Genomic DNA, 23508 nt, shown 5'->3' with positions numbered 1-23508 from the left:
CGCAACTCGAAGCCTCCCTAGCAGAGAAAAAAGTAGCTTCGATACTTAATCCTTGTTCGTGTCAGCCCTGTCTGATTGAAAGATAGACTTTTAATGGAACTTATTATATCGATTCCCCGGGAATCCCAAGCTTTATCGGATTTTGGCTTGTTGCACAAGCAGACAATGGCTTCTTGGATTGTCAGATACCCCAAGCATCTCTGAAGGCCTTGTCCGCCAAATATTCACCTTTCCACTAAACATTGCATTGTTGATTTATGGGGAGAGAAGTAATAACCAAGAGCAAAGCTTCCGCATACCATTTACGGGGCGGCAGTTTCGAGATACGGTCGGGGACTTGTGATTAAATTCTCCAGCTCTAGTAAGAGATGGTAACTACAGAGGAGAAATTGTCTGCAGAGTTGATATAAAGGGGATGATCTATCGACAGAGTCGAGATCTGAAGCAAAGTAAAGTGCAGAAAGAATTAGTCTCATGCAAGGGGTCTCCTATTGGGGCATATAGGTGTTTAACTAGCACCGACTCTATAAAGATCGGATCTAGTTATTTACATACGTGCATATGTACTGGTTACAGAAGATAGCCACAGATCATCCAATGAAATCTCAGAAAGAAGATTGAGGGCTTAGAACCGGCCAGTGGAACAACCAGGAAGCGCAGTCAAGATGACGAGATTGTAAGCTAGCAGAAGGAGAACGAACACACAGCAGGTCTTACCTACCTAGTAGGTAGGGTATGTAAGTAGGGTGAAGAATTTGGCATCATATCACATGTGTTCATATATAATAGCACTCCTGCGCAAGCAAAAATATAGTTACCTGTAACTAAATAAGTGAATTCTACGTCTTGTGCCCCTCCATGTACAATACATATATCAATTGGGCGGCTGGCCTAATGGTAAGGCGCTAGATTTCGGTGTTTCACTCAATCTCTAGAGATTGCAGGTTCGATCCCTGCGTCGCTCATTCTTTTTAAATCCCCTTTTTTTTAAACCCTAAAAGTACGACCTCAGCCAACCCTTGGAATAGAGTTTTAAAAGGTCTTGCGTTGTTAAGGACAGGGATGTGTGTGTGAGTGAACTATATCACTTATATGCCCTGATGGATTCGGTTTTATTTTATTTCTTGACTCATTTATATTGAAATGGTCATATTCCAAGGGAAGGGACGAGCTACACTTGACTTTTTGTATGACTTACTTATACCACTACTCATACAAATGATACTTGTGCACCATATAGATCTTCTCAGCCCTCAAAATTAGGTGAAGCGAGGGAGAGGGTACTGGTATATTATTACACTGGCTTGATTGATATAATACCACAAGTATTGATTCTCAATATCTACATACGTGATGTGGAAGGGGGATAATCCCTTGTGTCACTTATGGGTGAATACATGAAATCCATTTTGTCAATGCCTAATGTCCGTATGTTGTAAACCGTGTTGTTTTATATTGCTTGGATTCCACTTTACCGCCCATAGTCAGGTAGTTGTGCTAGGCTGGGCCTGGCACCCTAACTGGGTGAGAGGAGGCCGATCGTAGCGAGGATAGGGCCTTTCCTTCTACATGTATTTATTACACTTCGTCGTATCAACTGTCGTATAGTATATAGGGTATCCCTGCTTAGCTCCTTGAAGTACTCTGTATAGCATTGTTAAAAAATAAAAGGCCGCCCCCGGGCGGCCTTTTATCTTGCAGTATAATGAAAGCACTATATATATCAAGGTTGGAGTATGTAGGAATATACTTATTTCATATTACTCCCTACTGGGCTTTAATTCAACGAAATAGTCTTCCTCTACACTTTACACATCCTCTCATATCCCCCATAATAATCCCGAAGGACAAGATATTATGCTTATGATATACCTACCTAATCCACGCAAAAGATGGTGTTTAGCCTTGTGTTTATTACATTGTATTACGACACCTATTCCGTCATGTACAAATATCCACGGATAGCAGTAAATGTGCCAACCAAAACCGTGCCTACATAGTGTGTTATCAAAACTGCCAGACTACCAGAGAAAGAGAGGGGAGGCAGGGAGGAGGAGTTGTTAAAGTAATACTGACGGCATAACGCCAACACGTGACCTCTCCGGGAGATCGCCAGAGGAATCACTCGAGCTTCCCCTATTCTAGATGAGAGCTCAAGCCACCGTGTTCTTTTTTTCCTTTTTTCTTTTTTGGATTGCTTCAGCGCCAACATGGGCTTGGCTGTTAGCTTTCTCCCGAAGTAGTTGACCCTCGCATCAACACGAGTGGGATGATTCGCATTTCCCCATTGACTTTAGTCTCTGATCCACCCGATAAACAATTCCACCACATAACAATTGAGCACTGCATTGTACCGTCTCGGCCCGATTACCACAGTCCCAGCGACAATACAATTGAGCAAGACAACCTGTGTCCCCACCTCAGGTCGGTCCTCGATCCTACTCGGAACACAGAGAAACGGAACCAGGAGGCGTGGAACTCCACGAAATCTCCAGGGAACTTATCCAAACACGCAAATCACACCAATTGGACACCGCAATGTCGACTTCATTCAATTGGACCGCCCTAGCGGTAGCCATAACCGCAGTCTTCATATTCTGGACCTTCTCCTCAACCTCCTCCTCACCCTTCACACGGTCCTTCCCACGCCTCGAAAACAAGCGCATCTGCCTCCTAATCGCACACCCAGACGACGAAGCCATGTTCTTCGCGCCAACCGTGTTATCCCTCACCAAGCCCGAGCTTGGCAACCACCTAAAGATCCTCTGTCTTAGCAGCGGCGACGCAGACGGCCTAGGCGAGACGCGCAAGCAAGAGCTCCAGAAATCAGCAAAGCAGCTCGGACTTCGCAGCGAGTCGGATGTCTTCATAGTCGATGACGTGAACCGCTTCCCGGATGGAATGGACAAGGACTGGGACGAGGGCCAGATCTCGTCGCTGCTGGCCTCGGCTTTCGCGCCGGAAATGGCTGCGCAGAAGAAGCTGCCTGGCAAGCATGTCGATCATAATAAGGCCCCTACCGCTACCATCGACGTCATCATTACATTCGACAAGCATGGCATCAGTAATCATCCTAATCACCGCTCGCTGTACCACGGCGCCGTGAACTTCGTCCGCGCTTTGATGAAGGATAAGGCGGGGTTCACCTGTCCAGTCACGCTATATACCCTGACTACAACGTCCGTGTTCCGCAAGTATGCTGGTGTGCTTGATGCGCCGCTGACCATGTTTCTTGGTGTCTGGAGTAACCTCGTTGCTGGGTTGACGGGCCCGAGGAAGAAGGATGCGGGGGTTGGAGCTAGTCCTGTGCGGCTGCTGTTTGTTAGTTCGATAAATGAGTGGTTGACTGCACAGTCTGCTATGGTCATCTGTCATAAGAGTCAGATGGTTTGGTTCCGGTGGGGGTGGATCACTATTGGGAGATATATGACTGTCAATGACCTTCAGCTCGAGAAGGTCTAGGTGACTGGTTCTTTCCTTGTTCCTGATTTGGAATTGAAGGGCTACCTAGGCAGTTTCGGACCTGGGCTGCTTACTGCTCAGATCTTGTATCGTTCTGGCTGATCGCCATTTTCTTGCATTGATATGTTACGCTTCATGTCTGCATATGATTTCCCAAGGCGCATGTGCCTTCTTGTATACTCATCTCTACTATTCAACCTACAAAACTTATGTCTCGAGGGGTTTTATAACGGACATACACGTCTTTCAGTACGGAAAAAGCTTAGTGAAAAGAAAAGACAAAGACAATAACCGTACTGCTCATGACATTGTACAAATGGATATCATGCAGACCAACGTCAAGTGCAAACGCTTCAAATGATACAAAAAGAAAAAGCCCCGCTCATCAACACCAAGGATTGCCATCCCGCCAGAAGATAGAATTTTGGGGTCTGGCATCAAAGCCCAGGGCATGAATGCGACCATAAAACCCACCGGAAGAATTATGCTCTTTCGACAAAGGATGATCTTGCGGGTAATCAACCCATGTCCGGAACTTTTTGAGCTTCTCCTTTAATTTTTTGGAGTGCTCGACCTGGAAGGAGTAGATGCGATTGAGCGGCGAAATGGACGGGTCCAGGTTGGGGTACTCATGAAGCAAGATTTCCCAGAATATCCTATCATCGAGGACCTTGGGCTCAATTGGATGAAAAAGTTCCGGCCCATCTGGTATTCGCCGTGCATGAATACGGCCATGCTGGCTCATATGGCGGCTCCTGGAATGTGTTTGGCCTTTGAACTCGACTGTTCCAACCTCTCCGTCTCTATATTCGTACGCATTACGCTCTGGCAGAAAATCTTTCCATTCTTCCAATAGCTTGGGCCGTTCTTGAAGCTCCCAAGCTCTCGGTGATACGTCGTTCCACTTATCTGTGATGATCATGGAATAAGCTATGCGCTGCATTTGATAAATCTGCTGGAAGACTTCGAGCCGGAGGAGATCGTATGTGTTGATAGCTTCGGCGAGCAGGGGACACTGTAACAATGACAGGTCTGGTTTCACGCCATGCTCTCGTTGGTGCTTTTGCTCCCGCACTTCCCTCCCATTGTTCGCTGGCGGTCTCATGCTATCCAAGACTGGCTGCAGACACTGCATAACGGCATCTCTCGCTTCCTTCCTTTTTGCCCTCGTCTGGCTCAAAACATCATATGCCTTACGCATGTCTGTTTTGCAAGCCTCTAGGTCACCGTCTAGCTTGTTGGTTTGGGTCATATACCGGTACATTTGCAGAGTCGCAGGAACATTGTACGGCTCCGTTGTCAATATCTGAAACACGTCGCGGACCATGTCTCTCGGGACTTGGCCTATGCGCCCATCTTCTGCCGGTCTCCGCTTGTGTTCTTTGGAGAGAGTAAATGTCCTTTCAAGCAACTCGGACCAGACCTTGGCTGAAATGGTGATGTTGTAGGAGGAGGCTATGAAGTCGACTGTTCTCATGGCGGCGTACATATCGTTGTTCGTGCCAAAGGCATGGGCCACGGCAAAAAGAAGACGCTCAGTGGGGTACAGACCGGACCAAGTTTCGTAGGGTGTAACCGGTGGCAGCATCGAGTCATCACTTTCAGCCATGATGGCATCAACATCGACGTTCCATACAGTCTTGAGGATATTCTTGGAAGCTTGCACGGCACCAACTCGGGCCGCTGCGAGGAGGATATTAATGTATGTCCGTTCATCCCCACTAAGCCCGTCCTGACTCATTTGACTGAATATATCCAGCACATTTCCTTTGACACTGTTCCACGCCGTTGCGTAGCCGCGCCATCCAGGATTTGGATCTACCATGCGCCGCTTCCTGTAGCTGTGAGGGGTAATGCGAGTATTGTATGCTTCTTTTCCCACATAACAGTGGTTCCAGACCAGTGCTGCCATATAGTGATTATAGCACGCTGCGTCGGGAGTAACATCATTGTCATTCATCCCATCCCAAAGAGCATTGACTAGGGGGCCATTTCCCATCGCCTGAGCACAGTCGAGTAGATGGGTGTATTCCGCTAGTTGGAGTGGGTACCCAGCCACGGTTCTGTACTGAACGATCGTGAGCAGGTCCCTCGTAAAGTCATCGAACACCGCTTCCAATGTTTTGAGTCCATCCATTAACACGCCCCACCCATGCAGCGTATGGTGGAGGTCTCGGTAGGGTATCACGAAATGATCTGGAGAGAGGAGGCGGAAGGCTTCGATAAACACAGTTTGTGGTAGCGATCCAACTAGCTCTACCGACCGTGGGTCGGCCATGGCTTCCCTCACTTGGTTCGGTTGTCCGTTTTCAATGACTCGGAAGAAGTTCGTTCTATGCCATATCTCCTCTTCGGGTGAGCTCCATTCCGGTAGGGGTATTTGAATTTCCTTTTCGAAAGCCGCAGGACGTGGAACAGCGAGTTCGCTGTTCCGTCGTCGACTTGTAGTCAATTGCCGTATGGAATTGCGATAGCAAGTTTGTTGCGTTCTTTGTGTAGAAGAACCCCATATATTTGTATTTGAAGATGTCGCGACACAAGTTATTTGCCTCGCGTGATTGAGACAACGGTGTGGGGGAAATTGTCTGGGTTTGCTGATGCCGTCTCCAGGCCGAGACGAGACAAAGCGAGAAGCGAACTTCTCGGTAAGTGAGAACCTTCGCATGAGGAAATCGCAGTGAGAGAATTAGTGTCAAGAATCAAAAGAAAAACAAAGACCACAGTATGACCAGGGGCCTAAATGAGGGGAAGGTGCGCTTCGACCCCGGCTCTTTTGACAAGGGTACTTCATGCAGGTTGTGCTTCACAATAAGCACAAGACCCCTGCAGTGATTAGGCGAGGCCCTAGGATTTGGTAATATCATTATAATATACTGGTTAACACTTCCATTATACACCTATACATATGTAGATATCTAATTGCTCCCGAGGTCCACCACGTACCTGTCAAGATCCCATGTGGATACTTGGGAATCCTGAAAACCCGGGGTAAATTGCTGACTCATCGCATCTTTTGCCAAGGCCCACACTAAGCCAAATTAGGTATCACCCAAAGCTCGTTGATTCTGCGTGTGTGGACCTGCACTTAAACCCAATCCAATCACCCTTCTACCATGGCCGATACTGAAGATGCTGGCGGTCCATCCGTCTCGGAGCCCCTGGATCTCGTTCGTCTTTCTCTCGATGAGACCGTGTTCGTGAAGCTGCGCGGTGACCGTGAGCTCAAGGGCCGCCTTCATGTGAGCTACCCCCCTTCGTCTGGCAGTATTTGGGATAATTTCTGACCATGATATCTGTTTACAGGCCTACGACAGTCACTGTAACCTAGTCCTCGGCGATGTGGAGGAGACAATCTATGTGGTGGAAGAGGATGAGAACGAAGAGGAAACTTTACGGGTATGGGATCATGTGAATCTGGGACATCTATACTAGCACAGGCTAATCTGGATCCTTGGATACAGACAATCAAGAAACAAGAAGAGATGCTTTTCGTGCGAGGTGAGTTGTAGCGAAAATGCAATGTTTGAGTGGGTTGTTGATTCCTGTCTAGGAGACTCCGTCGTCTTGATCTCCCCCCAAGCATGACGGGCTTGATATGCCCTTGGTAAAAGAGAAAGGCGTCCGGCGACGGGAACGATACTAGGAAGGACACAAGATACCACAAAACGAAGTCAACATAGATAGGTAACGATACCATGGAAATTGGTTTATGATCATCCATACTAGTCCCGTTGGATATAGCTGGATATTAGCCTGAGCGGGCTGTGCCATTGTTAGTCACAGTATTCCTTATGATTCGGCATTCTTCTTAAGTAGATTTATATTGAGTCACTGAAATGCGGCTGATATAGCCATCCGTCTGCAGGGCTGCCCAGGCCGATGACTCAAGTGGTGACTCCAACTTCTTTGGAACTTATCGATAAAGCTCCCCCATCCCCCCCGCTACCATGTACTTTCAGACTACTCCTTTAATTATTTGCCTTGTTATCATTCCTATCTTTTGTTCTAGCAAAAGAAAACTATGATCACTCGAATACAACTCCATATCCGCCAACAGTAACGGCGATCCGATCCACCGACCAATAACGTCACTACCCCAAAAGGCGGCACATCAGTCGACACGGTTGAACTTACCAACTCCACACCATGCCTGCAACCGGGAAACTAAGCCACGAGGAGCGAAAACGAGGTGAAGTCGTATGTGTTCCCAGGGAAGATGTGATAAGTCCCTCATCTTACATGATCTCCGACTTAGGCTCTCAGTGAATTCGCCGAGTATGCCGAGAAACAGCAAGCCCACCGCTCCGCTCAAGTCGCACCCAGCGACAGCGGATATTCCACCGCTAGCGTTTCGCGCGATCTCGAGGACCATGCAGAGCTCGATATTCTCGATCAACTAGGGCTGTCTGATACCCCTCAACCAGTCAGGCTTAAGGAGCTCCTTCTCGGTACAAGCGATGCCATCGAAGACAGTCTGCAAGTGCTAGCTGGGACATTACAAACACGCATTGATGAAGGCCATGGGGAGACCATCTTCGATCTCGGATTGGAGGATGGCGGTGAATCCATGGGCTTCGACCTCGATCAATGGAAGACGGCGCTACAGCGTCTGCGCGAAGCTGCCGAGACCATCCCCGCCCACTGCCGAGTACTGCTGACCTACAACGTGGGAGGCCCTGAAGAATCGCCTGTCACGAATGACAGGGTACCAGGCGCTTGGGGCAAAGTCCTCGTGCGCCACCACGCTGATAACGTCGAGGAGATGGCGGAGCTCCGGATTGCCGTCGTGGGGAATGTCGATGCTGGAAAGAGCACTATGCTGGGAGTGCTGGTGAAAGGTGGTCTTGACGATGGACGCGGTCGTGCGCGAGTAAATCTGTTCCGTCACAAGCACGAGATCGAAAGCGGGCGTACTAGCTCCGTCGGGTTGGAGATCATGGGCTTCGACAGCCGAGGTGAAATAGTCGGCAATTCGCAGGGCCGGAAGATGTCCTGGGAAGATATCGGCAAGCGCTCTGCTAAGGTCATCTCCTTCTCCGACTTGGCAGGTCACGAGCGGTATCTGCGCACTACTGTATTCGGTATGCTGAGCAGCAGCCCCAACTACTGTTTGCTGATGGTTGCTGCCAACAACGGTCTCATCGGAATGAGCAAGGAGCATCTGGGTATTGCTTTAGCCCTCAATGTGCCTGTCATGGTCATTGTCACCAAGATTGACATTTGCCCGCCCCATATTCTGCAGGAGACCTTGTCCCAGCTGACCAAGATCCTCAAATCGCCTGGGGCGCGCAAGATTCCAATATTCGTCAAGGATATGGAGGAGACCATCAATACAGCCACACAGTTCGTCAGCCAGCGGATATGTCCTATCTTCCAGGTGTCCAATGTTACAGGAGAGAACCTCGACCTAGTACGGACCTTCCTAAACATTCTGCCCCACCGCGGGCAATACGACGCTGCCGGAGCCTTCGAGTTCCTGATCAATGACACGTTCTCTGTTCCTCATGTGGGTACAGTTGTCTCGGGTGTGGTCAAGTCCGGTGTCATTCATGCCGGAGACTCGGTCATTGTGGGGCCGGACTCACTCGGCCAGTTCACAACCACAGTAATCAAGTCCATTGAGCGCAAGCGTATCCAGGTGAATGCTTGCTTTGCCGGCCAGTCTGGTTCTTTCGCCCTGAAGCGCGTCCGCCGCAAGGAAGTGCGTAAGGGTATGGTGGTGTTGAAAAAGCTAGATGAGCCTCCAAAGGTGTATCGGGAATTCGTTGCGGAGGGTAAGTCGCCAATTCCGGCTTGAATGACCACCTGCTAATGGAAATAGTCCTGATCCTTTCCCATGCAACTACCATCAAGCCCAAATACCAGGCCATGCTTCATGTCGGGGCAGTCAGTCAGACATGTTCAGTCATTGGCATTGATCGCCCTTTTATTCGCACTGGAGATCGAGCATTAGTCGCGTTCAGATTTGTACAGCGTCCTGAATTCTTAGCTCCCGGGGACCGTGTCCTTTTCCGTGAGGGCAAGACGAAAGGACTGGGAATCGTCAAGAGCATCGGTTATGACCCAGCACAACCATTGAACCCAAATTTAAAGGAGGGAGCTTCGACACCTACACCTACCGATACCTCATGATTAGATTTCTTTTTGCCTTACCGTTGCAGGGAGTTTCTTTGTTCATCTTTCTTTGTTCCTTCACACTTGGTTTTTTTTACCTTGCTAAGCGTTAGACATTGACTCCCTGTTGTTGTCCGGACTGTGCTTATGTCTACTCTGCTAATATAATGGTCAATTGACTAGAATTATATTACTTCTATTATTACTCCATACCTTTGCATCTATTTGTATTTCGTTGTTGCTCTTTGACTTGCTGCAGTATGAGGTCACATGACAGATATTGCTTGACGTCATACTATGACATAGGCCCAGAGGATCGCCGCTCTCTCGATTCGATAGTCCAATTTATATCACCGGATTATCATTCGCAAGCCATTGAGGAGTCAGTCCACGGATGGAATCAAATTGGACCCTATGAAAGATCGGCAATCCTTATGCAAGCCACCATGGCCCAGCACCACTGACGTATTGAACAAGGCAGCTTCAGCCTGTGGGTTCTTAAATCTTTGACTTGTCCAGAGCTCCCACGAATTCAATCCGCTCGCCACTTAAATTTCGAGCCATACAAACGAATACACAGTATCTCACTTTATTATTATCATCCTCCCTTGTCCAATATACCTCGTCTACCGTCTTATTATCCTCTATATCAGACTCGCATTCTATATCCATTCGACTACCTGAACTGCACCACAACAATACAACCATGGAGACTGTCAACAGATACGTCAGCGCAGCTTCAAATGTGATTTGGGGCGAGAATGGCTCCCCTCAGGCCCAACAACACGGCGAAGAGCCCATCTCCGGCGTGCAAGGCAAAGGACAGGCCACAGATCCCTATGATGGCGGCAACCGCGATGGTAAGTACTTAAGAATATCAATATCTAGATTGCCACATTGCTATCTACGGCTCTAAAAAAGCCTAAATGTCCAACATATCTGACGCCTCACCCCGCAGAGCAACCCGGCGCAATCCAATCAGACGTCAACACGGCACCCCTGGGGTCCATGCTAAAGAAGAGGCATTCAAAGTCCCAAGAAACGGAGATTACTAGCATCACTACTCCACGCCCCCCAACATCCATTAGTGCCTGTACCAGTATCACCCCCGCTCTACCCATCTCCGGCGACCCTACCACAGCCAGTGGAAGCAATGACAACAACACCTCCGAACAAGAACAGCGCAGCACCTCGCAAGCTGAGGGTGGCGAGAGCAGCGAACCCCCCCGCCTAGCACGTCCCCAGGACGTGAGCAAAGAGGCGCTCCAGGGCCCGCAGGGTGCCCCAAGGGCTGCTGAGGACTTTGAGAAGGATTATAGGGCCAAGAAGTATGCAGGTAGGGATGAAGATAGTGAGAACGGTATGCTTCCCATTTCCGGTGCACTCTCGCCGTCGTATATATTTGACCATATTGGTTTTAGGTCGGTCTGACGTTTTGTTGTAGGTTCTCCAAGTGAATCTAGCGGAAAGAGCAATGGTTCCCCTTCTAGCAACGGGTTTGAGCCTATTTCTCCTGGTAGAGAGAAGAGTGGGAGGATCTCGAAGGTAAAGGAGAGCGTTAAGAGGCATCTCCATCACTCGAGCAAGTAAAGACAGCGTATTTGTCTAGATTGAATCTGACAGCAGCTGTGCTTGTGACGGAGCCTCCGATGTCTTCCTGAAGTTGGCTCGTTTTTGATGTCTATATCCTGCGGGCTTGTTTATTTGGCACGCCTTATCTTTAAGTGTATTGATATCCAATTGCACTTGAATCATCCGGACTGTTCGTTTTGAATATTGACGTAAAGTCCAACGAATAAAAATTCCAGCACTATAATTTGGGAATACATGGTATCTTGCATTTGACCCGAATCCAATCTCTCTCATCCACGCGCGGGGGCAGGGTATTCCAAGTGTAAACAGAAGCAACCAACCATTAAGCCATAGAAACAATCATTCGAACAACATTTTCAACTCTTCGAGTCTCTCCTTCCGCTTATCAGCATCACCATCATCGCCGCCGATCTTCAACCCAAGCGAGCCAGCAATGTTCATTTTACGCTCTTGCACGCGCAGCATGCGGCCTTCTATGGAATCCTTGACCACGAATCGCGTCACATTGACATCGCGTGTCTGACCCATTCGATGGACGCGGTCGATGGCTTGCGCCTCGATTGCGAAACTCCACCACGGATCCATTATGAAGACATTGCTTGCGCTTGTTAAGTTGAGGCCTACGCCGCCGGCACGCAGCGAGATGAGTAGGACTGTAGGGGCTGGTGTTGAGGGCGAGGGGGCGCTAGTCTTTACAGGCACGCTTCTCCCTGGGGTATCATCTTCGATATTGACGATGTCATCGTCGGTAAAGCTCTCTGCTTTCGTAAACTCAGCCAGAACAGCGGCACGGGCCTTCTGGGGCATTGAGCCATCGAGGCGGACATGCGAGATTCCGACTCGAGAGAGTTGTGGGCCGATCAGGTCCAGGAACGAGGTGAACTGGGAGAAGACAACGGACTTGGTGTTTGGAGGGATGCGTCCGAGGTGGGCAATAAGGGCGTGAATCTTGGCTGATGTGTGGGCAGAAGGAGAGAGAGGGTATATGCGACGGAGAGAGATTCGTGGGGGTGGTTGAGAGCTGGTTGGCGGCGTGCTGCTCACAGTGTCGTCTCCGAAAGAAATCGAGTTCGAGGACGGATGCCGTACTACTTCAAATGTATTCTTTGCATCCACTGGTGCACGGCAGTTGAAGCACCGTGCCTCAACGCCCTTGTTCACTTGATGTTGCAAGAAGTCTTCGAGGCATTTCTTACACGCACTGTGCCAGCACGCTGTTACCGCAGGATCGACCATAGGCTCTTCACAACAGATAGGGCACTCGCCGCTGGACTCGGTTTGGATCTGCCGAAGAGCATGGGTGGTGAACTTAACCATCGTTCCGGAGGTATCTTGAGAGTCGGCGTTCTCATTCTCTGTGGTGAACTGGTTGATTAATTCTTGAAGATCCATATCATCTTTAAACTCATTGGCTGCATCAGCCGCTACTGCCGCACTCTCTTCTTCCGCAACGATGGCTTTGTTGCGTGTCATTATAGGGTGGCAGCAGGTCTGACGAAGACGGAGAATTTGAGCAAAGATTGTGCTGTAAGACTGTAACAGTGTGCCAGCAACGACATTGTCATTGTAAGTTCGTTTCGCCCGAGTAAATATGCAGTCGTAAATCTCTCGTTCTTGTTTCGGTAGCTCCACTTCCTCAATAGTGATTGTCTTTTTGGGCAAGGGAACTAATGGCTGGCCCTCTGGGGTTTTCATCGATTTGGTTCGCCGAAGAACGAGAGGCTCCAGTACACTTTGCACGACGTTCAGAGCCCGCACGTATTCTTTAGATTCGAAGGGCACTGTAATGAAAGTTTTCCAGAAGGAGAAATTGCTCCATGGCTCCACTTTTAGGAAACGCACCAGACTGAAGAGGTCCTCAAGGCGATTGACAATGGGTGTGCCAGTCAGTGCCCACCGATGGGCAGCTTTTAACTCATAGCATGATTTAGCAGACTTAGAACGGCGGTTCTTGATCACATGGGCCTCATCAAGAATTACTCGGAAGAATTCCACAGAGAATAGACCCCCATTTGCACTGGGTCCTAGAGCAGACTGGAGAGCAAACTGGCGAAATTCCGACAATACCACACCATAACTGGTGACAACCACCTGTGGAGCTGTTACATATTTGGATTCGCAGCATATATCTCTCAAGTTGACAGCCTTGTCCGACCCATAATAAACAAGGACTCTCAGCGTTCCGGCTTTGAGTGCCTCGCTTTCCCATTGAGAGATTAAAGATGTAGGTGCCACAACCAGAGTAGTATATGGTGCAGGCACCACCCCGGAAGAGTTCGGCATCCTAGCAAGGTCATTCACTGAGCTGAGACCATTCGAAACATGTGGATCAGGCTCGACTCTGTGCGAATGAACCAGACTGAGCATCTCAATAGTTTTCCCCAGTCCCATTTCATCAGCCAGGATTCCGCCTCGGCAGTGTTGCTCTTGAGCAGGAAAGTCAACACTGAGGTCTCCCGAATACGGGTTGACATAAAAATGGTCAATGTTTTTAACTTGTGGTAAATCTTTGTCGTCAACATCTTTTCTGGGCCAGGTGTATTCTTCCCACAATGGATGCATTGACTTCTCTCGAGTTTGCTTTGAGTCTTTCTCCTTTGCCAACATCCAGTGAAGGGCCTGTTGCTGGTACTTGCGCAGATCAAGGGTGAAACTAGGTGCTGGATCTGCCGCTGGCATGTTGAAATCGAATGACTGAGCTTTTTGGTACAGCGTATCGAGCTGATCTTCTTCCAGTTCTTCGCTGTCATCCTCGCCTGATGACTCGTTGGGATCATTGTTTGATTTTGGTTTGTCTTTTTCCTTCTTTGTGCTGTCATATTGTTCTGCAATTTCAGCGGCGCGCAGAATACCATCCCTTTTGTGCTTTTCCGTAGTTGGGTTGGTCGAGGTAGGATGAAGATTGATTTCGTGAAATAATTTCACTAGTCCGACTTGGCGTAGTCGCAAATTCTTCTCCTCAGTGCTCTCCTTCTCTTCAAACAGTCCAGTGGACCTGTTGTCATCAGTGTTCAAAGCAGCGAGCGCCCCACTTTGAAAGGCTTCCTTTCGCAGGTAGACTCGGAGTTGTAAATATATGGTATCGTTGACTCGCACCCTGTCGGGCACAAACACACAGACTCCTTCAAACCGACATATTTTCTGATCGATCAGCGTAGAAACCCATTCAGCGGTCTCATGTGGCAGTCTTCCGACTTCTTGCCCCGAGGCGTTTGTGAACCGAGTTAGAACATCACTTTTGTGATTGATAAATGATTTGCCTCCTCGGCCGCGTTTCACAGTTGGCTGTGAGCGTGCGCGTTCAATGATGACGGGGTCTCCATGCTTGAGAAAACCCAAGCCACTTCTTGTTGCCCACCCTCCCACACCAAATGCGCCAACATACCTTGCTGGTGGCTGATGTCGCAGTACCGATTCACTTTCAACTGGCGTTTCAAGGCTAGGCTGTACTGGAAGAGCAGGCTTCCGGCTTTTGGCGGGGGCGCTGCCATTCATCGGCACAGGCTTCTTCCATGACCCATCAAAGTATATGTTCACAGCTCGCTCAAGATCATTGGAAGCAGCTGATTGAATGATTTTGATTGAATCGGCAGGTAGTTGCTCTCCCACGATGCTGGTGAAAAGGGCGACATCGAAGCCATCTGGGACTGTGTTTGTTGTGGTTGTATTTATAGTCACTTCCTCCTCGATTCGTTGGCCTACTCCATTCTGATGTGGAGAGGGGGTAGGCGCAGCGTCGACACTAGGTAACCGTAGGCTTTCCGTCATTCGAACTCGTGTAGGCTGCGGATATGGTTCATTTTCCAAGCTAGGATGGCTTTTTGGCATGCGGTCAAGTGACGGAGGCTCGAGTGTGGCGCCATGATCCGTACGATACTCGTGTTCCAGGCAATGAGGCAAGGACGCGTCTGTATCTTCTGGTTTGGAGGGCAAAGGCGAGGATGGACTGTCAGTGAAGAAACGCTGCCTCTTTGCTGGGCGTTGCTCTACATCCTCGCTCATATTGGCTGTACCATCGAGCTTCGTGATGAAGATGGAAAAAAGGTAAAGTCGGGGAGACGCGCCGAGAAACGCGAAGTCAGGTGGATCGACGTCAGCCCTGAAGGGAAAATGTTGTAAATTGGATTTTGATATCTGCGCTTTTCAAGACATTTAAATCCTCATCGTTTGTATTTCTTTAGTTTATCCTCTTTGTTGTAATCTACTATAATCTTTCTAATATATTTCTTTCATTTCCAACGAGCCTACCTGCTGGTGTCCAGGTATCGCTGACAAAGATTGGCCGGCCAATGCCTTTGCCCCGATTACATCAAATCTTTCTCCCCAGAGCCTGTCAACTTCACTTCGAACATGTCTTTTCTCGGGACAGCTAGGCCATGCCAGGCAAGTAGAGCCTGCAGATTCTATCTACGGAGCTTCCAATCACAAAAACGGCACTTCAGCCGGACACAGTCTATTGCCGCACCCTCCACCATTACCGCAGAAGAAGTCCAAGGCGCTCACCAATACTGCGTTGCTCTTCTCTCGTATGAAACACCGTTCTTATGGCCCTCCGAGCCTATTGAAGCCCCGACGATGGAAGCAATTCCGAAAGCTAACATATTACGCCTCCCACAGAAAATATGACCGTCCCTCCTACACACTGAGCACCTTCATCCCGCGACATGCGCAATCCTTCTATGTTGCGCTGCGCGCACTAAATGTCTCCCTTTCCATGATTCCCGACACAACCTCCTCTCCCACAATCGGACTGATGCGGCTCCAATTCTGGCGCGACTCGGTAACGAGGATCCTTGCCGGCACGCCACCAAAAGAGCCCGTCGCCATCTTGCTTGCATCTGCCATCTCCGAACTCCATGAGCGCACGCAGGGCCGCGCCCGGATAAGTAAGGGCTGGCTGACTCGTTTAATTAACTCGCGGGAGCAAACTCTAACAAACGACCCATACCCAAATATTGCCGCGCTCGAGTCCTACGCCGAGAATACATACTCGACGCTCATGTATCTCACCCTGTCGGCATTGCCCATGACATCGGTAACTGCAGACCATGTTGCGTCTCATATCGGAAAGGCAGTGGGGATCGCGGCCGTGTTGCGTGGACTGCCGTTTGTTGCGTTCCCTGCGCCGCCTGCTCAGGCACCTGCTGGCGGGGCTGCGAGTTCCATGATAGGAGGGGGTGCGAAGCAGGGAGCCGTTATGTTGCCTCTAGATGTTATGGCTCAGGCCGGTGTTAAGGAAGAGGATGTACTCCGGTATGGAGCCCAGGCCGAGGGTCTCAGGGATGCAGTCTTTACGGTTGCCACGCGAGCAAGCGATCATTTGATTACTGTGCAGCAGATGTTGAGCAACCTCCGCGCCGGAGAGGATGTCGGTCATGACTTTGAGCATGAGGGCGAAGAGGGCCATGAATATGATGTTCCCGGTGCTCGGAGCAGCGAGTCACCTCTCGATGAAGTCAACCGGGCATTTGGCGTTTTCCTTCCGGCGGTCGGCGCGCGCATGTGGTTGGATCGCCTTGAGAAGCAAGACTTCGATGTTTTCAGCCCGAATTTGCTTCGGTCAGACTGGAGACTTCCGTGGAAGGCTTACTCGGCCTATCGACGGAAATCTCTGGACTGATGGCATGTGGGTCGTGTATAATATGTGTCTGATATACTTCGGGATTAAGACCCGTGGTGACTTAGTTGTACATTAGGAATATATAAACGGTTGTCATGATGTGAAGTCGACCACTGATCCCCCAACCCATCCATGGAAGTGAGATGTACAAATACAAGACCTGACCAGGTCTGCAAGTAATAGAATGTATACGAATAATGAAAGCCCCAAGCCAAAACACCCGTACGCAGCAACATTTTGGTACAATAATAGGGACACTGAGCTGTAGGATGTTCAAGACCTATTTCTTCTTCCTCTCTCGTCTCTGCTTCCGTGAGCTGACAATCAAACGTCGCTGAGCGAGCATAACAGCGTAGCGCTGGATTTTGTCGCGCCTAAAGATGTAAATTAGTCCCGGATGTTCTCGACAGGAATATCAAAACTTACATCAGGAGCAGAATCGTAGCGCAGACGAACGGTACTGCGATCTTCCAGAAATATCTACTCGGGTCAGCAAGGATTCCTGAAGGAAGAGTCGAAAGACATACCCATCATTGTTTTCGATTGCCCCGAAATGTGTGAAGTTCATCCCGAAATAACCCTAAAACCGTTAGAGAAATTTCCCCAGTAGATTCAAGCCATACATACTGTCAAGAATGTCATAGGAAGATAAAGACAAGTCACAAGAGTAAGCTGTTTCATACTTTCGTTTTGGTAGGCACCTATGCAGCATATTAGTTTGGTCTCTTCGTGAGCTTCAAAGAAATTGAACGTACCAATAGTATTGAAGATGAGGTCAATCATGTTATCGGCGTTGCGCCGCATCTGATCATATCCTTCGACGATGGTAATGCAATGATCTAGGGCATCGCCCAAATATGTATGGCACATAGAGCTGATCGTAACAGTTGTGCCTCCAATACTCTTCAGATTTGGCGTTACAGTCCCGACATGTAGGCGGGGATCAACAAGTTCCCCAGGAGTCACACTTGGGCTAAGCGGATTCCGCAAGACACCAAAGCCTGGTATGCCGACAGGCTCAGACCGGTGATCACGGAGAGCATTAATCACAGCCACCATAGGCTGCATGGAGTTCCGCAGAACAGCAATCTCAGATGTCAATATATACAAAGACTTTGACTGTTCAATGTCTGGATCAGTCAGGACATCCAGCTCGAGGTCTCCGATGGCATCTTGATATGCCATCGTGACTGGAATAGCAAGATCAATCACGGCATCGAGAATGGCCTGCAAAAGCATACTGGCATCGCACGACTGTCGAAGGATAGTCTCAGGCGACGTGAGGCGCCTAACGATCGGCGCCTCAATGTCATCCGCGCTCGTTTCAAAAAAGGATGTAACCGTATTATCGGCATGCAAGAAGATCGAGACTTGTTCTAAAGTGACGCATAGTCCTTTGGCAGAAAGTGCAGCATGGCGTTCCATAAACTCAATTCGATCTTCATTGGGACCACCGCGAAATCGTTGAAGACTCCTGGCAGTCGTTTCTGTGGTGGTCCCAACATTTCCAAAATGGGAGTTCTGTTTTGAAGTTTGTCCAGGGCCAGGACGAACGCTCGATCCATACGTCGCCTTATCCTTGTGCTCCTGTCTAGTGGATGATCTGAATCGGAAAATGTCCTTCAACGCCGCTATGATAACATTCCACTTCGTGGGTCGCTTCAATGAAATCGAGCTCTTGTCACTGACCACAGAGCTTTTTCGGTCTCCTGACTTCCATCGACTGATGGAAGAAGTTGCCTCCTCATCTTCCGAATCAGAGGAGTCTTCTTCTTGTATCTTCATCAACTTTTGCAATGTCAGTACGACGAAGGCATGGTCCGAGTACCAATCTGCTTTCGTGCGGTTAGTGGTATGGACAACATCCTCAATTGCAAGTCGATGCAATCTCTTATGATTTCCAAGAATCTTAATCACATCCCAGCTCAGCCCATTGACATTGATCCACCGGCATTGCACCCAGGGCTCTCTCTCGCGCTCCAAGAATTGCTCCAGTGTGTCATTGTCCAGCTCATACTGTCGCATTTCATGCTGTGAGAAATCCACCACTGTAATCTGGCAGCGTCGTTGTAGGTCCGCGGGTATGTTGGACGCCCACTCTGACGTGTATGGCGGTAGCGGCTTGGTTGGGTCAATGCCGGGTTCGGTTCCTGGTTGCCAATTGGGATCTTGCGCGAAGCCTTCGGGGTGGTATGAGCGGGCAGTATTGCGTCTGGCTCGGCGTTTTGTCGTCTCGGTGGAGTTCACTCGTGCTGCTGTGGTGAAAGCGGGAGACGAAGTTTCCTCTCTCTCTTTTCCTGTTGGAGAGACTTGGGAGCTGACCGACAGGCGACCCGCCTCAACATCGATATCAGCTCGTGGAGCACCTTGATGCGCATAATCAAGCGAGTGTACGCTCATCTTCACGGTTCACATAGACGCGCACATTAATCGAGGTGGAATGACGGGTTTTCATCGACTCCGAACTTTGTTGCGATGTGCGTCAATGACGTGACCCTGGGCCAGAGAGATATTTTAGTCAATGCCTGGCGAAAATAGACCCAATATATTTGAATAACCGGTGCATCTCTCAGCGAGACACCACAGCTTCAGGGGAGAACATGTCGAACTTGCGCGGGGGATATGACGTCGAAGGGGCGGTTTTCTGCCGCGTCTGCTTAAGACGAAACCGGCTCAAATAGAAAGGATGTATTTGAACACGAAAGACATGAAAAATAAGAAACGAAAACAAAGGAAAAAAAAAGTAGTGGGCAGGAATAATAAAAGAACTAGGAGACAAAGGGGTTTTCGATGCGCAGGGGGTTCAGGTGGAGTAGCTACTTTTTCTTATTTAAGGGAGACACCTGGATACAGTCCCGACGAAGTACACTCTACTTCGTACAATATGTACGTAAGTAAGTATGCTACATATAACTATATATTTAGGATTTTTGAACTCACATATATTGATTCGTACAAGAACATATAGGTACACGGTTTCCATTCCATCACATCACTATGCACCATACAGTAACGCCGTCCCAATGCTGGCTTCCAATCACTCCAGATATAACAACATCCACAATAGTTAAACAAGATGGGGAAGTAAAATAATAGTTACAGTAAGAATAGGTTGCCAAAGAGAATACAAAGAAAATGAGAGAAAGATAGGGGAGACAGCATTATGCTCGCGCTGCTGCCCGTGGTTTCCAGGAAGGACGGTGGAATCCCATATGAGGCTGCTTGTTCCCATGAGAATTAGGCCTAGGGGGCCCGTGGAAGTCGGGATAAAGGCCTGACTCCATGTCCATCAAAACCGCCCGCTGGGGCTTTGCTGGGGTCCAATTGGTAGATTTGCCTTTCGGTTTGGTAGAAGGGGTGCGAGGGCTAGGAGCGCCGGCGCTATTAGCTACCCGCGTCTTCTCCTTGATGATATCGCGGAGCTCTTTGTCATCCTTGGTGATCTGAGCTTTGATGAAATCAATGTCCTTGGAAGCTTGGAAGGCGGACATGACCGACTCCCGTGGGGTGTATGGATATTTTTCGGGGGCTGGAGGCGATTGTGGTGCGATGGAAGGGTCCAAGAAAGCTTCCTGATTCTTGTCCAGAAGCTGAGTAATATCCAGCGTTTCACCATGCGGGATTGTGTAGGGGTGCGAAGGAGTCACACAGTCCATGTCGACTTCTTTGCGAAGCACATGGTCAATGTCGACGGCAGAAAAGTAAGCACAGGATTGGGGAAGGTCATCAATCCCTACTTGCTGTGAAAATAAGGCACGAGTCCAAACGTTGGCAACCTGCAAAGCCATTGCGGCGCGGTATCTATCCTCGTCTTTGACAAGGTAGCGAATTTCATCGTGAACAGTGATGGCCAAGCGGGCCTTAATGTTGTATTGTCGGATGAGATAGTCCATGCTAACGATCAAGAGGTGAAGATAATCAACACCCGACGATTGAATGGCCCAATTGATTCGAGATGTCATGAAACTGCCTTTGTTAATGAATCGTCGCATAAGCGCCTCGGTGATCCCAGCACCTAGAGCAGGGGTTCTAGGTCGTTCCTGATCCGCGAACTCTTCGAGTTTATTGAATACAAAGGATTCGGTGCCACCCCGCCAAAACGGTGTCTCACTCAAAAGGCGGCGTGAGGTGCGCGTTCCCTTGGTCTCTTTGTATAGGTTCTTAGCAGTCTCTTGCGTCTGCTTTTCGGTCAGAGAGGGGTTGAACTGGCGAAGTAGAGTAGCGGCGAACTTGACGCCTGCCCCGTAGATTCGGCCGTAGTTGAAGACCTTGGCATCGTTACGCGAAATTCCCAGAATCGATGCACTTCGTGAGTGAAGATCCGTCCCCTCCGCTTTGGAGCCTTCTAAGCACATGAAGCCAATTGCGTTTCCTCCGTGAATCTGGAATGAGGCGTCTCCGACAAGACTTGCAATCCACAATTCCTGGGAGTCAACATCAGCTCCAACGAACGAGTAGCCTGGCGGTGCTTTGATCATAGCCTTTAGCTCTGACCCGACACGGTTGGCCTTCGCGTTACTTGCAGTCAGCCAGGTATTTTCCACGGCACGTCGAGTGATGGTTCCCATGGGAATAACCTGAGGCAGAATAAATCCGACACGATTATCACTTGCTTTGTTTTTCCTGTCGCCCTGTCGCACCTGATCTTCATAGACGACGATTTGACCCATGATCCGATCTCGAGCGCTGATCCAGTAGGAGCATGAGGCGTTCATATCCAGCGCTTGTTTGGCAAGTTCATACTGAGATGACAGAATCCCACGCTCAAAATATTGCATATACCCTTTGCCAAGCGGATTGGTACACCTGGCCTGCGGTCCGTCTTTGTGGGGGATTTTGAAGTATGTGGCTTTTCTATCGTCTCGCAGCTCGGTGTTCTTTTCCTCGGTCATGTCGCACATAACGACAGGTTGATTCTCATATTGTTTGATTTGATCACGAGGGACGCGGAAAGTCCATCCGTGCAGGTCCGACCAAACCAGAGGGTAGTTGTCCCACGACAATTTGAGCAAAATAGGTGCAATGCGAGTTCGCACCGTCAGGTTGATCTCTGCGGCGTTTGAGCTGAAAAGATCCTTGTACCACTTGGGCATTCCTGGTTTCTTCTGCCTGGCTGCCGGCCGAGGAGGATCCCCCTTCTTCTTTCCTTTCGCCATTTTGATTTCTTGGCCGGACCAGTCCAGCTGTTGTAGCCAAGGATCATTCGTGTAAAAGTTTGGTTGGTCTTTGTACTTCAATGCCTCGTCGCATAGTGCTAGCAATTTACTTTGGACATCGTCAAGTCGTTTATGATATGTTTCTTCTGCGCTGGCAAGATACTCTCCCCAGGACTGATTGACTGGCAAAATGACAGAGGACAAGTGCCGAAGAGCGCCGAAACTGACAGGATGCGGGCAAGTCTCGAGAAAGTTGGGGAAAACTTTTCGGTAGACACGGTGAGTGATGGCAACATCGGCGGCGCAGTAGTCGAGTAGTTCCTCCAGTCTGCCCACGATAGAGTCACGATCAAGTTCACCGAAGAAATCTCTCTGCGCCTTGTCGATGGTGACATCACAATGGAATTTGGCCACATCACGCAGAGAGTTCACCGAGCTTCGCCCAACCCAAAGCTCTTCTTCTTCTTCCCTCAACATGTTGTTTTCGAGAAGTGCAGCAAGCTCCACAGAATCGTGTTCATTTGCGATTTTATCTCTCATGTCCTGATTCTTTTTGTGGCGCATCCAAGTTGGTCTCTGTTGTGAACACATGCCGTTGACCGCCACGTGAAGGGACATTGTGTCAAGGAAGAAGTTTTGAGACTGTTGCATGTCGTATTCCTCAAGGACGCGGGCTCGATCGTAACCAATATTGTGGCCAACCACAATGCGGGGTTGTTTGGGGTCTCCCAAGGGTACTAGCTGTATTTCATTCTCTGACTCGCCGAGCAGCCACGGTGATATCCATGCATACCATGCTGTCGGGCTTACCGCGCAAGCCATGACTGCAAATGCATTGTTTTTGTACATGACCTCGGTGTCGAATGTTAACATTGATTCATTGGGAGCATCGACAGGCTCAGAAGTGCCGTCAGTATTATATTTCGTCCATCCACTGCGTTTGGTCCATTTGCGTGGTTTGGCCGGGCAGTTCAGAGCCGCATATGATTTAGCCCATGACAGGTAGGGTTCGGAAGAATCCATTCCAAGTTTGTAGAAATGCTCATCCAATGTTTGCCCCTTGAGAGCAGGAAGATCGAATGCAACAGGACCGGTACCGCTTTGAGATTTGCCTAAGAGCTCATGCCTAGCCAAATGATCCTTCGAAAGTGCGACTAGTTCTGGGTCCGGGATGCGACCTTTATGTGGGAAGACTTGAGCATGAACATGATCGCTGAGTTGTTGGACTCCGATGTCATTGAATCTGGATGAGGAAGGGACTGCGAGAGGTCAGTATTTGCGATTTGGTTGCCTTATTGAAAAGCGCAAAAGACAGTGCACCCACCAGAAAGAGATCGCGCAGTGGTAGCGTTGCCGGCGGAAGTAGAAGAAAGTCTTATATGACTTCTGTGTAAATGGTACCATGATGGCGGCTTGACCAGGAGCGTCGAGCTTAGTCGCGAGAAAGACCTCACGGCACCCCTGGAACAAGGAGTGCAGGAGGACTTCCAAGATAACATCATAAAAATAAGAGATTGCTAGCGTTAGGTCATGTTAAAAGTGTGGTCACAGCCGTATGGCTGC

General features: G+C 49.2%; 9 protein-coding genes across 9 annotated transcripts; 5 read left to right on the top strand and 4 right to left on the bottom strand.

The window, feature by feature from the left end:
- Window positions 1–2538: 2538 nt before the first annotated feature.
- On the top strand, window positions 2539–3462 carry N7525_006915 (PIG-L family deacetylase; the record flags this gene model as incomplete). The annotated part of the gene is made up of 1 exon (XM_002567429.1): window positions 2539–3462. One exon carries the CDS (start codon window positions 2539–2541, stop codon window positions 3460–3462), a length of 924 nt encoding a protein of 307 aa, XP_002567475.1.
- A 385-nt stretch (window positions 3463–3847) lies between these two features.
- On the bottom strand, window positions 3848–5740 carry N7525_006914 (uncharacterized protein; the record flags this gene model as incomplete). The annotated part of the gene is made up of 1 exon (XM_061213867.1): window positions 3848–5740. The coding sequence occupies one exon, from the start codon at window positions 5738–5740 to the stop codon at window positions 3848–3850; it is 1893 nt and encodes a 630-aa protein (XP_061068298.1).
- Window positions 5741–6575: 835 nt separating this feature from the next.
- Window positions 6576–7047, top strand: N7525_006913 (U4/U6-U5 snRNP complex subunit LSM3; the record flags this gene model as incomplete). The annotated part of the gene is made up of 4 exons (XM_002567427.1): window positions 6576–6701; window positions 6766–6858; window positions 6924–6960; window positions 7013–7047. The coding sequence occupies 4 exons, from the start codon at window positions 6576–6578 to the stop codon at window positions 7045–7047; spliced, it is 291 nt and encodes a 96-aa protein (XP_002567473.1).
- Window positions 7048–7608: 561 nt separating this feature from the next.
- On the top strand, window positions 7609–9594 carry N7525_006912 (putative GTP binding protein (GTPBP1); the record flags this gene model as incomplete). The annotated part of the gene is made up of 3 exons (XM_002567426.1): window positions 7609–7659; window positions 7718–9236; window positions 9284–9594. The coding sequence occupies 3 exons, from the start codon at window positions 7609–7611 to the stop codon at window positions 9592–9594; spliced, it is 1881 nt and encodes a 626-aa protein (XP_002567472.1).
- A 688-nt stretch (window positions 9595–10282) lies between these two features.
- Window positions 10283–11166, top strand: N7525_006911 (uncharacterized protein; the record flags this gene model as incomplete). The annotated part of the gene is made up of 3 exons (XM_002567425.1): window positions 10283–10436; window positions 10535–10936; window positions 11021–11166. 3 exons carry the CDS (start codon window positions 10283–10285, stop codon window positions 11164–11166), a joined length of 702 nt encoding a protein of 233 aa, XP_002567471.1.
- A 342-nt stretch (window positions 11167–11508) lies between these two features.
- On the bottom strand, window positions 11509–15171 carry N7525_006910 (uncharacterized protein; the record flags this gene model as incomplete). Its single annotated transcript, XM_002567424.2, has 1 exon — window positions 11509–15171. The coding sequence occupies one exon, from the start codon at window positions 15169–15171 to the stop codon at window positions 11509–11511; it is 3663 nt and encodes a 1220-aa protein (XP_002567470.2).
- Window positions 15172–15519: 348 nt separating this feature from the next.
- N7525_006909 (uncharacterized protein) lies at window positions 15520–16789 on the top strand (the record flags this gene model as incomplete). The annotated part of the gene is made up of 2 exons (XM_002567423.1): window positions 15520–15695; window positions 15787–16789. 2 exons carry the CDS (start codon window positions 15520–15522, stop codon window positions 16787–16789), a joined length of 1179 nt encoding a protein of 392 aa, XP_002567469.1.
- Window positions 16790–17069: 280 nt separating this feature from the next.
- N7525_006908 (putative CorA family metal ion transporter) lies at window positions 17070–19189 on the bottom strand (the record flags this gene model as incomplete). The annotated part of the gene is made up of 5 exons (XM_061213866.1): window positions 17070–17163; window positions 17216–17269; window positions 17317–17369; window positions 17417–17490; window positions 17545–19189. The coding sequence occupies 5 exons, from the start codon at window positions 19187–19189 to the stop codon at window positions 17070–17072; spliced, it is 1920 nt and encodes a 639-aa protein (XP_061068297.1).
- A 761-nt stretch (window positions 19190–19950) lies between these two features.
- Window positions 19951–23349, bottom strand: N7525_006907 (DNA-directed DNA polymerase gamma MIP1; the record flags this gene model as incomplete). The annotated part of the gene is made up of 2 exons (XM_061213865.1): window positions 19951–23204; window positions 23259–23349. The coding sequence occupies 2 exons, from the start codon at window positions 23347–23349 to the stop codon at window positions 19951–19953; spliced, it is 3345 nt and encodes a 1114-aa protein (XP_061068296.1).
- Between the last annotated feature and the right edge of the window lie 159 nt (window positions 23350–23508).

Source organism: Penicillium rubens, assembly GCF_028828025.1.
Source record: "Penicillium rubens strain IBT 27055 chromosome Unknown utg000003l_segment0_segment0, whole genome shotgun sequence".
NCBI classification, from domain to species: domain Eukaryota; kingdom Fungi; phylum Ascomycota; class Eurotiomycetes; order Eurotiales; family Aspergillaceae; genus Penicillium; species Penicillium rubens.
This window is presented reverse-complemented; position numbering and strand designations above follow the sequence as displayed.